The 12,007-nt window shown below is 35.7% G+C and overlaps 1 protein-coding gene across 1 annotated transcript in view; it reads right to left on the bottom strand.

Annotated features, from left to right (window-relative positions):
- The window catches only part of NLK (nemo like kinase), a 168,367-nt gene that overhangs the window by 18,366 nt on the left and 137,994 nt on the right, over positions 1 to 12,007 (bottom strand). The window contains exons 5-7 of the mRNA XM_070562686.1: positions 11,201 to 11,286; positions 6,756 to 6,965; positions 3,531 to 3,632 (exon numbers count right to left, since the gene is read on the bottom strand). Coding sequence (XP_070418787.1) covers positions 3,531 to 3,632; positions 6,756 to 6,965; positions 11,201 to 11,286 — 398 coding nt within the window. The remainder of the gene's footprint in view (positions 1 to 3,530; positions 3,633 to 6,755; positions 6,966 to 11,200; positions 11,287 to 12,007) is intronic.

The raw sequence follows: 12,007 nt of genomic DNA, 5'->3' as shown, positions 1-12,007 counted from the left end.
TGAACTGTGGCACATGGAGGTTAAGTAATTTTCCTGAGGTCACAAACTGAGTTACTAGTAGAGCCAGGATTCGTATTCAGTCTGTCTGAAAATGGTACCGTACAACTCCTGGTACTCCATTCAACATGTTGTGCAGTGTAGTGAGCCTAACACTGATAGCCTACACTCTTAATCACTACAGTCCAGAGAAACATAAGCAGAGTAGGTATCTGGGGCAGGGCACTGAGCTAAGCATTATGCCCGTTGCAGAATAGTCATAATACACAGAACTGCATAGCTATATTATACACATTGCATTGGGGACCAAATTAATCTTTTAAAGTTAAAAAAAAAATTTAAGTGGCTACATTCTAAATCTGTTTGTGTGTGGGTGTGTATGTGTCCTCCAACCTCAGCTCTAAATGGCTATAACATGAATGGAGATACTGGCAAGGAGCTGCTAACAGTTCTAGGTACTTTTGCCATAAGCATCTTTGCCACAAACATTTCTACCACATAACTAATTGGCCGTAAGGCAATTTTGCCATAAAAGATAAAACAATGAAAAATAAGATAAAAGAAAGACATTAAGGACATAATGAAACATGTAGCACATATCTGGACTACATTTAAATGTTCCATCACAAGCCCAGTCCTCATATTTCACCAAATCATCCAAGCCAGATTCTATGCCAAATACCAAAATTCTGGCCACCTCATGTTCTCCACTATCAAACAGTAAAAAATTCTCACAAAACTTATACTCATCAGGAATCACATAGCCATTTCTTTTTCTTTGGTCGGAGGACAGGAGGAAGCTCTTGATTATTCTTTGCCTCCAACTTCTAATATTGCATGATAAATTTGGTAAAGACAGCATTAGAGAACAAGCTGTTATATCTAAATTAGTTAATGATAATTAATACTCTTGAAGACTGCTGTGAATGACTTGCCATAGATTGGTAAACTTTTGGTTTTGATGGGTGGGAGGGATGACTGTGCTCATGAAGGATTTGCAAACTGGTATGTTATCATTTTCCAGTATAGAATGCAATCTGGCTTTACACTCTCTTATTTCACACTTAAGTTTTATCACCGTTTTTCTAGTTGAAACCAAATTGTCAACCAGTTATTTTAACTTTTATGGCAAAATTGCCATATAGCCAATTAGTTATGTGGTGAAAATGCCTGAGGCAAAAATGCTTGTGGCAAAGATGTCTATGGCAAAAATGCTTATTGCAAAAAATACCAGACACGGCTACAGTTCTGGCAAACATAGTGGACACGGTTGCCAACAGGCTAACAAGAGGCATATAAGACATGCATCATGGACTAAGGGAAGAAGTAGTGAGCGGGAAGGGAAAATGTAGAACCTGACTGATGGCTTAAGGAAAGAGCTTCAAGGGTCTGTTAACTTGACAGCAGTGGTGGTATAACGATTAACTAGCAAATGTAGATAAAAAACTGAATTTCCATACTGGGGGAAAAACGGAACCAAGTAATATGCTAGGTTCATTTACATTTAATTATATATAGTAGGTTTAACTTATTCTATACAAATCAACCTGGCTTAGTGTTCAAGACCATGAACACCTGCCTAAGGAGACCATTTCCAGCACTGGTTAAAAGCTGTCTAAAGACGAGACTTTAAAGTCCCTGCAAAGCATTTCTAGCCTTTGAGCAGAAACGGTCTCCTAGTTAGTTTTACCCCATCGGTCTTCTGTTCAAAATCAAAATATTCCAATGCCAAGACTACCAGAGCTACCCCTAATCGTGGTGCTCTCTTAAGGCCATCACTAAACACAGTGAGAAGCAAAATGTTAAACTCTAAGAGGCATTACTTTTAAGAGGCCAATTCATGTAAAAATGTACCAGAAAGGATTATGCTAAACATCTTAACCTATTTAACTAGTTAAATAAATATGGAACTTTAAATTTTCCTTTCTTTCCTCCTTTGTTCTAGACAATAATATATTTACTATTTTTTACTTAATTGAAAGTTCTAGTTATCAGATTTTCAAAATTTCTGGTAGAAAAAGGACTCACTTGCCAGGAGTACTCAAAGGAGCACACACTGACTTTTGGTGCAGTAAGTTATATTTTCAGGCTGTTCTGGACAGCAGGCAGGAAACCCCTTAGGAAGTCTTGCTCTCTTGAGTGTGTTTAGCGATTCTTTGACATGAGAGTTAGCTGGCAACCAGTCGCAATAATAGTTAAAATTCCTCTAGAAGTGGGAGGGTGGCACCAGGGTGTCTGATCTTCAACACTTTTCATCATTGGCTACCTTTAGCCAGGCAAGATTTACTGACCTTTTAAAGAGGTCACTAAAAGAGGAAAACTATTTTGCTACTTCGAAGGACATATTTACCATGAGGTGTTGATAAATTAGTTTAATATTGCCAAGACTGGCCAATAAACAGATCATAATCTTTTTAGTTCCTTCTACAATAGAGAACCTCTTTCTAGGTTAAGACTTACTGTGCTCTTCTAAGGGTGTTAGCGCCTCATATTATTTCATTTTAGTTCTAAACTCAATGCAAGAGCAGGATGTAACCAGCAGGCGGCTATGTAAAATACTAGCATCTACATCTCTATTTACTAGTTTGGGCTGGTGCTAGAAGAAAACATGCTTTACCCACTGCCCTTCATGCCTGTGAAAAGGGAAGCTCTGGAGTCACACTAGAATGACAGAAAGGGGATGGCAAGGCCTTGACCAAATGTTTGGCTGGTAGTTTGAGAGGAGTGTCCAACTTGGTCTGTCATTTGGTCAATCAATCATATCAATCAGATCTTGTAATGATCAATCAGATCATCTAAATGCCCAATTTAAAAGAAAACAAGGCAAAGCCCAGGAAAACTAGTTGCTGAGTCTTCTTGTTAAAGCCTTCTCTGTTTCCGTTTGTTGTTCCTAGGAAAAGTATTCTCCTTACTCACTCTTCACATCATTAAGCTGTTTTGTCCAAAGGAGATTAGGAAAGTGCTTCTAAAAAATGCTGCTAAATGAACAGGGTGGAGATAAAAACCATCTTGTCTTTCTCAGCAGTGACTTGGCTGGTTGCAAGTAATATTGATCAGTGCAAATCTGGCAATCTCTCTTCATACTTCTAACACCATTCACATCTGATTCTGTGTTAGTGGCAAGAGTGCAATACAAACAGCTTCACATTCCTGGCTGGAATAAGAGATAGCAGGTATTTTGGCTCAGTATTTGGAAAGGACATCTTGATAGATGTGTATTAGGTTATGGCACTAAGGTTGAAGCTTCACCCCCAGTAACTCCTCTTAGACAAAAAAACCAAGAGACAAAAAGCCACGGGTCATTTATTATCAAAGGTGCTAAAATAAAATTTCTTGTCAGATAGCACTGGGAATCACCATATTTTATTTGGTTTTACAAATATATAGCAATTTCCTAATTACGGCCATGACATAAAAATATAAATAAAATCTACAAGTAATGTTTTCGTTTAACAATTCTCAATTCATTATTCCATTGGAAGGGAAATCCTGCCAAACAGATGGTTACCAAATGCAGATTCCGCCCCCTTTACCTGTTTATGAGGACCCCTGAGTATGTGTGCCTTAGCGCCTTCACAAGCCGTCCTCATTGCTTCCAGTGATGGTGTGCCCAAGAGATCCGTGATCAAATCCAACTTCAAGGAAACATGAAATACAGGTGGATGGTAAGCTCATGGAAACAATTTTTCATTACTCTTAAAATCATAGCATTAGAGATGAGGACCAAATGGGGGGGTGGGGCGGAACACTTTAAGGCAAGCTCCAGATTAACTGATAGGAGTCTCTACTTTCACTTTCTGGACTATTAAAAAAACAGAAAAATGTTTATTAGGAATCCACATGATAGAAATACAGAAAGTATGTTTTGGCAAGCATGGCCTTCTAAGGCTATAGTAGTTTAGGAGTCTGTACCTACCTGCCCTGAGGTCTTGATACCATAGCTATCTATGATTCTTGCAGAGGTGAACTGCTCTTTTGCTTATGGCTAATGACTGTCCTTTTCAAACAGTTAATGAACGGATTCTGATGCTTCAAACAGATTCAGGATCATCGAGAAGCTAATCCACAAATCAGCCACCTGTGATTTAGTACATACTCAGAACACTCACACCTGAAATGAAAGCTCAGCTATCAATGTTTGGGCCAGTACACACTCTTTACATTTTAGTTATGCTAGAAATCTCCTACATTGGCAGAAAACTGTGGTACTTAGAAATCTATGACACTGCATAAGGCCACATTTAGCTAGCTGGGCACAATAAAAGAGACCAATAAAAATGGTCTTCTCTTCCAGCCACAACTAGAAGGACCCACAATGAAGAATATACAACTATGTACCAGGGGGCTTTGGGGAGAAAAAGGAAAAAACAAAATCTTAAAAAAAAAAAAAAAAGGTCTTCTCACAAACAAGTCTTTGTAGGCAGCAAACTACTGTAACAATTTTCTATAGTGCTACAATTGTTCTAACTTCATAACTAATCAGCAATAACATTTCATTCAGATTCCTCCAGGATGGAGAATTCTCACTAGAGAATACTTCTTTTCCTGGTTCTGGGGTTGCCAAATATAAAGTACTATTCTCTGCACTTATCTAAACCATGGGGTAGCCCTCAAAATCACTGCCCTCCAGCCTAATGGAGATACTTGAGAAGCTTGTTTTCTATAGAAGTAAAGATTTCCTTACAAAGCTTTTTGGGAAAAGGGTGTTGGTGATACTTTTGGACCTCTAACAACTACACTAAAGGCAGAAGGAAAGGACTGGCTCATGAAAACAAAGGGAAACATTCAGATAGTTGTCTAAAATAGGTCAGATCCATGGATGAGAAACATTTTTATGAAGTCTGCTGGTACTACAGTACCTAGGGTATTTATTTCTCAAAGACATACAGAAAATGGTACAGAAAATAACTATGTCTATTTAGAAGTTAGACTCTTGTCCCATTTTACATCTTGATTTCTCACCCCAAAATACACTGAAGATAGAGTGAGTTCTCCTTCAATGGCTACGTCAGACTGGCAAACTCAAGACCTACGTACTTCTCTAGAAAATGAGATATCTGAATCCCATTCCAGTTGTTTCACACGTTCCTTTATATATTCATTTCAGCAGCAACTCAAGATCCTTGTTCAATATATGGAATTTGAACAACCATTTAATTTTTACTTAAGCTTTTCTGCCAGCTTATTATGTCCAGATTTGATAGTTTTACAGGTAAGTCTGTTAAACTCTAATTTCTAAATTGAACAGTAAAGTAGATACTGTCAATAGTACCCAACATTAGATTACATATGATAATTTTTTATCACCAGGATTGATTTTTAAGATGCATATTTTTAAAAAGTAGACTTTGAATGTATAGCAGAGAAATAAATTTAAATGTTGCTTATAGCATATATAGTTCCTAATGTATCGGTTAACGATTCTTTGTAGAAAGAGCATAAAAGAAATGATTCCATTTTTGGTCAAGTGCATGAATTATTTACAAAGATACACAGTAGTCAGGGTGATCTTTTAAATGTGATCAATCAAATCTTAACACTCCTTTGCGCCAAATCCTCAAATAGCTTTCCATCACACTTTGGATAGAATAAAATCCAAAATCCTTCTCAGGTCACCATGGTTGGGCTCTTTCTCTCTCTCTGACCTCCTCTCATATGTCCTCTTCCTTGATCATGCCATCCCTCCAACACGCCACACTTGTTCCTGCCTCAGAGGTTTTACTATGCTGGTTGTCTCTTTTCCTGGAACACTCTTTCCTAGTATCTTGCTCCCTCATTTCACTGGGGTCACTCCTCAAATGTTATCCCTTCAGAGAATTCTTTAATATTGCTCTGTTCCATCATCATTCTCTAGCCCTAACCTGGTTTAATTTTTTCTTCATAGAATTTATCATTAGTTGAGATTATATTTATTTGTATACTTATTTTCTCTCTCTTGTGAATGTTTCACAAAGGCAAGAACTAAGTTTGTCTTATTTACTGCTGTATCCCTGGCATCCTGGCACACCACCACCATCATAATTGCTAACATTTGCTGAATGCTCACCATGTTCCAGGTCTTACTTTCAGCTTTACTACTTCATTTAATCTGCACAAAAATCCTCAGAACAATTTAACTTGCTCAAGATTTAAAAGATAGTAAGTGGGAGAGCTAGGATTTGAACCCACCAATTTGATCCTACAGTCTGAGCTCATTTTTACATTATTTTCATGCAAACAGAAAATACGTGTAGTAATGAATTAGCTATAAAGGCAAACAACGCACATGAATGGTTTCTTAAACTACATTTTAATCAGCTTCTGATGTTCTCTGCTATACTTAAATATTTTAGCCAAATAATAAAGGTTGGAAATGTTTCTAAATGTTCAGATTTAAAGAAATCAATGCTCAAAATTTATATTCTAAGCATAAAGTATATTTAGTCACCAAGTACATTTTCAAGTCAGACCCATTCAGGTATAAAGAAGAGAGGCCCTCTAACAACTGAAGATTATACCTGTGCAAATTGTTACAGCAGAGTCCGCTGCTATGCATCAGTGCATGTAATAAAGTCAACACTCCCTCTAATAGGCTCGTAAGTTACAAAATGAATCTCTCTGTAATATTCAACTTCATAACTTTCTGAATTTTAAGTGAACCTGAATTTGCTAAAAGCAATTCAGTAAAATGAATAAGCCCAAGACATGTGTGCAAGATGGTTTTTCCTTTAAATCTGTAATAGAACTGAAAGCTACTAAAGCCTGAAGTGAAATCATACCTGCTGAATGGGACTCTGTGCCTGAAAGAGTATTCTTCGTCCTAGTAGTTCTGCAAAGATACATCCGACAGACCAGATGTCAATAGCATTGCTGTAATGACGGCTGCCCATCAGGATTTCCGGAGCCCGATAATACTGAGTAACAACTTCCTGAGTCATATGACGAGATTCATCTAATTCTTCCACTCTGGCCAATCCAAAATCGCAAATCTAAACAGAAAAGATTATCAAAATATTGTCAAATAGACAAATATATTTAAAAATGGAAAAATAAAACAAAAAAACAAAAAATGAAGATCTTGATAGACCTCTAAACTTTGAAAAGCATTCAATAATACGGGTAGAGTAAATTTGTGTCAATACAGTAGTTGCCTCCCTTATCCACGGTTTTCGCTTTCTGTGGTTTTAGTTACTCGAGGTCAATCCGAAAATATTAAATGGAAAATTTCAGGAATAAGCAATTCATAAGTTTTAAATTGCATGCCATTCTGAGAAGCATGACGGAATCTCCTGCCAACCCACTCCATCCCACCCAGGACATGAATCACCCTTTTGTCCAGTATATCCAGGCTGTATATGCTACCCGCCTGGTAGTCACTTAGAAGCTGTCTGGGTTATCAGATTGACTGTGTGGTATTGCAGTGCTTGTGTTCAAGTAACCCTTATTTCACTTAATAATGGCCCCAAAGTACGAGAGTAGTGATGCTGGCAATTTGGATATGCCAAAGAGAAGCCATAAAGTGCTTCCTTTAAGTGAAAAAGTGAAAGCTATGGATTTCATAAGAAAAAAACCATATGCTGAGGTTGCTAAGGTTTATTACAGTATAGTTATAATTGTTCTATTTTATTATTATTGTTCTTAATCTCTGACTGTGCCTAATTTATAAGTTAAACTTTATCATAGGTATGTGGGTGTAGGAAAAAACAGTATATATGGGGATCAGTACTATCTGTGGTTTCAGGCATCCACTGCAGGTCTTGGAACAGATCCCCCATGGAGAAGGGGGGACTACTGTATATAATTTGACCTTATTTGTATGAGAGGGAAGAAAAATCTCAAACTTCCATATTTCAAGATAAAATAATGTATCTTAAAAATATGCTTCTCATCTTTAATCTGTTTTCAATTGATAACTAAACCAAAAAAACCAGCTGAATGCATATTTCTAGGTTTAATGTAAAAACAAAGCTATCTATTTTCAAGGCTATCTTATTGAGGAAGATATTATATGAAAAAAAAGATATATCTTGAAGACTTCCTAAACTATGTTCATTCTCTTTATGGAATACATATAGAAAAATTTCTCTAAAGCTATGGGTTTCAAACTGAGTCCTGGTGAATCCAATTCTGAGGAGGTACTTCAGGAGTTCCATAAACATTTTACTTAAACTCCACATCTATCTATCTATTTAAAATACTAATTCATAGCCAAATGTTTGAATATGTCAAAATACAACACTGTAGAATAACAATGCTACTAGGTTCATTCATTTTTTCATGCCATAAATATTTAATTGAGGGCTTGTTATATTTTAGACAGTATGCTAGAACCTGGAGACATAACAGTAAATGAGAAAGGCTGGTTAATTTATGTGCAGACCTAGGAATAAATCTTTTCTTGCTATTTCTGTTTAACTGAAAAGTATGCTGAGGTTGCAAGGTGAGCTATTAGTAAACAGCAGCAGCACACCACCAGCAAGTTCTGCTTATTTTCAGGAATTAAGGTTTTCTTGATACTGGGCAAACAAAAAACAAAAACTGGGAGCACTGAAGATGAGATAAGAGAGTAATGGCCATCTAAAAGCTCCAGCATTCTCACTGATTAACTTTATGAGTCAATATTCTAAGTGGCGAAATAACACTTTTTGTTTGTTTTCTAAGTTGAGTTCCCAGGATGAGATTTTGTTTGAAAAAAGGGTCTGGCAACTTAAAAAAAGTCTGAAAACCACTTCTTTAAAGGAAGCAAATTTTATCCCTAATTTTTGGCAATCCTCTCCTTCTGTCTTGAATCTACTACGTCTGGTCACATCAAATGAATCCATGTTTGTATGTGGGGATGAATCAGTATAAAGCAAACATCTTTAAAGCTTAAAATAGAAATAAACATTTCAGACCACAGAGAAAAACCATACCCAAAAGGAGAAAAAGCGTAAGCTGTTTATCAAATCCTCTATCAAAGGCTAGTGTTCAAATAACACACAAAATTTAAAAACTCTATTACTTGGCCATGAATTTTTTTTTGATATCTTTTAAAACAAAACAAAACCAAAGGAAAGAACTTAAATCCTCTTTCCTATATATTTCTTGTATTTATATTATAAAAGAACTAACCACCCACCCGACAACAAACGTTTTCTGTTATAAAGCAAGTCCTTTGTTAAAAACATCAGTCTGATCTGGAGTCATTTTTAGTCATTTATCTGGAAGACAAGCTAAACTCAAAGTAAGAAGTTCATATGATCAGATGACCAAAACAATATTGAGATTTCCAGCAAAATTATCCATTTTGTGCTTAATAGGAAACAAAATATATTCACAATATGAAAGCATACTAGTTTAAAAGAAATGTTTTATCCAACACATGGATAAGGAGAACAGATTAGTGGTTACCAGAGCAGAAGGGGGTGGGGAAAGGGTGAAAGGGCTAAGGGGCACATATGTATGGTGACAGATAAAACCTAGACTATCGGTGGTGAGCACAATGTAGTCTATACAGAAACTGACATATAATAATGTACACCTGAAATTACACAATGTTATAAGCCAATATGGCCTCAATAAAACAATCAAATAAAAAAAGTTTTATTATAATTATTTTTGATGAATTTGTACATTTGAAAAGAGAGAGTTAGTGTCCATAGCCTGGCGCTCTACTGTGGCTTTTAAAAATAGGCTGCTAAGACAAGTCAAAGGAACTGAACAAAATTTCAATTTGTCCTGATCTGTGCATTGTTTATTCCATAAATGACATTTTCCTTTAGTTACTCATTTATACAGTCAGAGGTTACAATATCATAACAGATGATTTGAAAAATGGACTTCAAGCAGTTAACGGCAGCAAGCATGAGAGGTTCTATACAAAATACTTCGTGAAGTTCTCCAAGTTTTTATTTATCTTTTTAAAATTAAAATGGATTATGAGGATAGGTTGTAGCTCTCTTTAAAATGTACAAAGGTGGCAGGGGAATGAACTCAATGACCTATAGAAAGAATATTTACATTAGTGGATTTGGGGAACAATTAATTTCTCTGTGGGAACAAAAGACTAAACTATAATATTAGTTGTTTTCAGCGAAAATATGAAAAATAGGGTTTTTTTAATATATCTAGAGTTAAAACAGGAACAGAGTTCTTCAAGGCTATTATGAAGGGAGAATTTTTATTCAAAAGCAGTATAACACACCAGCTTTTAAAGAAAATTGGCCCACAGTTTAAAGCAAGCATTTAAAATAAAAAATGAAGTTAATATACTTATATACTTAGTTTTAATATTTAGTCTAACTGCCAACAAACTAAGTAATAATGACAATCTTGATTACTTTAAAGTAGGCAACATTTAAAAAAGTTTTTTTCTTTTCAAGTTTGAAATGTTAAGAATATTTACTTAATATAATACTGTAGCCCCTCATAAAATAGAGGAATTTTCATTTGCTTACACAGAGATGACACGGCTCTAGGAAGGACCTTAACTCTAATTTCTATGATGGGGAAAAGATGCTGGGCCTCTCACTAGTTAGGAGTTCTGCTAATACAAATATCTCTCTGAGATGGAGAAATGCACATATGTGGATTTTTCTATTTGTGAGCCACTCGAACAAAAGACAATGGGATCGGGGTGGTACTGGGGTAAAAGGAAAATTGAAACTGACAATTTGAGATTTCGGGGCTGCTAACTATACTTAATCCTGTAATCAATTCGCCTTCAGAGGAATAACTGGGGATTGGCTACTATATATGTGGAAATACATTTGACCCTTTTCTGGCTTCGTATTTTCACTTTTAAATGTTTCCACTTCCCTACTTTACTACCTCAGTCAAACAGCATATAAAAATGTTAGCTGTGCAAAAACATGAACAGCCTTCTTAAAAGCCATACTTTCATTCTCATATAAATAGAAGCTTACTGGTCTTCCAATAATTCTTCTGATATACACTTCCTTTAATGATGGAATAATATGGGGAAAAAAATCACCTTCTCTATTCTTCTTTGTAGTCACATTATAACTCCAATTTCAGTGTTTCCGAAAAATCATGAAAAAAGCCAAGATTACAAATTAGTTATTGTCATGACTGATGATACTGCTAGAGAAAACTGGGTTCCTTAATTTTTGGTAAAGTCTTGAAAATAAATTTAACTATTTCTTTCACAAAAACATGTTGTTTCTTAAACTTGCCTTGACCTTCTGATTTTTTTCTCACATATTTAAGTAGATTGAAAAGCTACCTTTAGAACACAGTTGCTGTTCACAAGGAGATTCCCTGGCTTAATGTCTCGATGTAAAATGCCAGCTGAATGGAGATATTTCAAACCTGAAATAGCAAACAGATTTAATTGCAGATATTTAATTCCTTTTACTCAACCAATAATTTGGGGAAAACCATAGAAACTCAGAGTACAGGATTTAAAACTGTTCCCTAAATAACTGCACAATGAGCATTATTAAAAGCTTGACTTAGTCCTACCTCAAAAAACTATAATTTTGTTACAGTAAAATAAAGTGTCATCAAAGATTTGCACTATCTAGAGATAATGTCTATAATTCAAAAGATTATTTAGGTTTAAGTATAGATAAGGTTTTTAGGCACTGGATTTAAGGTTGACCATACCAATATCCTTGAATTGCTCATAAGTGTGGCTACTGGAGCTCTGCTATTGATACTTTCAACCTGTGATTCTGAGTTTGCTCCAACAAAATAGTTCCCATTAGCCACCGGGGAGCCTTTCCCCAGACAGATTTTCATTGATGAGACAAATGCAGAAACTTGCCCAGGTTTGTTGGTAGTATTCTCCACCACTGAGAATCAAGAGGGTAATTAATTACTTTAAAAATATTTTTAAATATTAAAAAAAGACTTTTAATATTTTCGCACTGTTGATAAAGGTTACAGCTTCAGGGTTGAATCTTCTGAATAAGATATAGCAAATCAGATTTTTGACAAGTGTAAAAAAAGATCCAATACCTAATATCTTCTCTCCACACCCCCCACCAGAGAATGTCAACAAATGTATGGAAGGCGAACTTTCTAGTTT

Source organism: Equus przewalskii, chromosome 10 (genome assembly GCF_037783145.1).
Source record: "Equus przewalskii isolate Varuska chromosome 10, EquPr2, whole genome shotgun sequence".
Taxonomy (NCBI): Eukaryota; Metazoa; Chordata; class Mammalia; order Perissodactyla; family Equidae; genus Equus; species Equus przewalskii.
The sequence above is the reverse complement of the archived record's forward strand: the minus strand, read 5'-3'. Positions and strand labels throughout refer to the sequence as shown.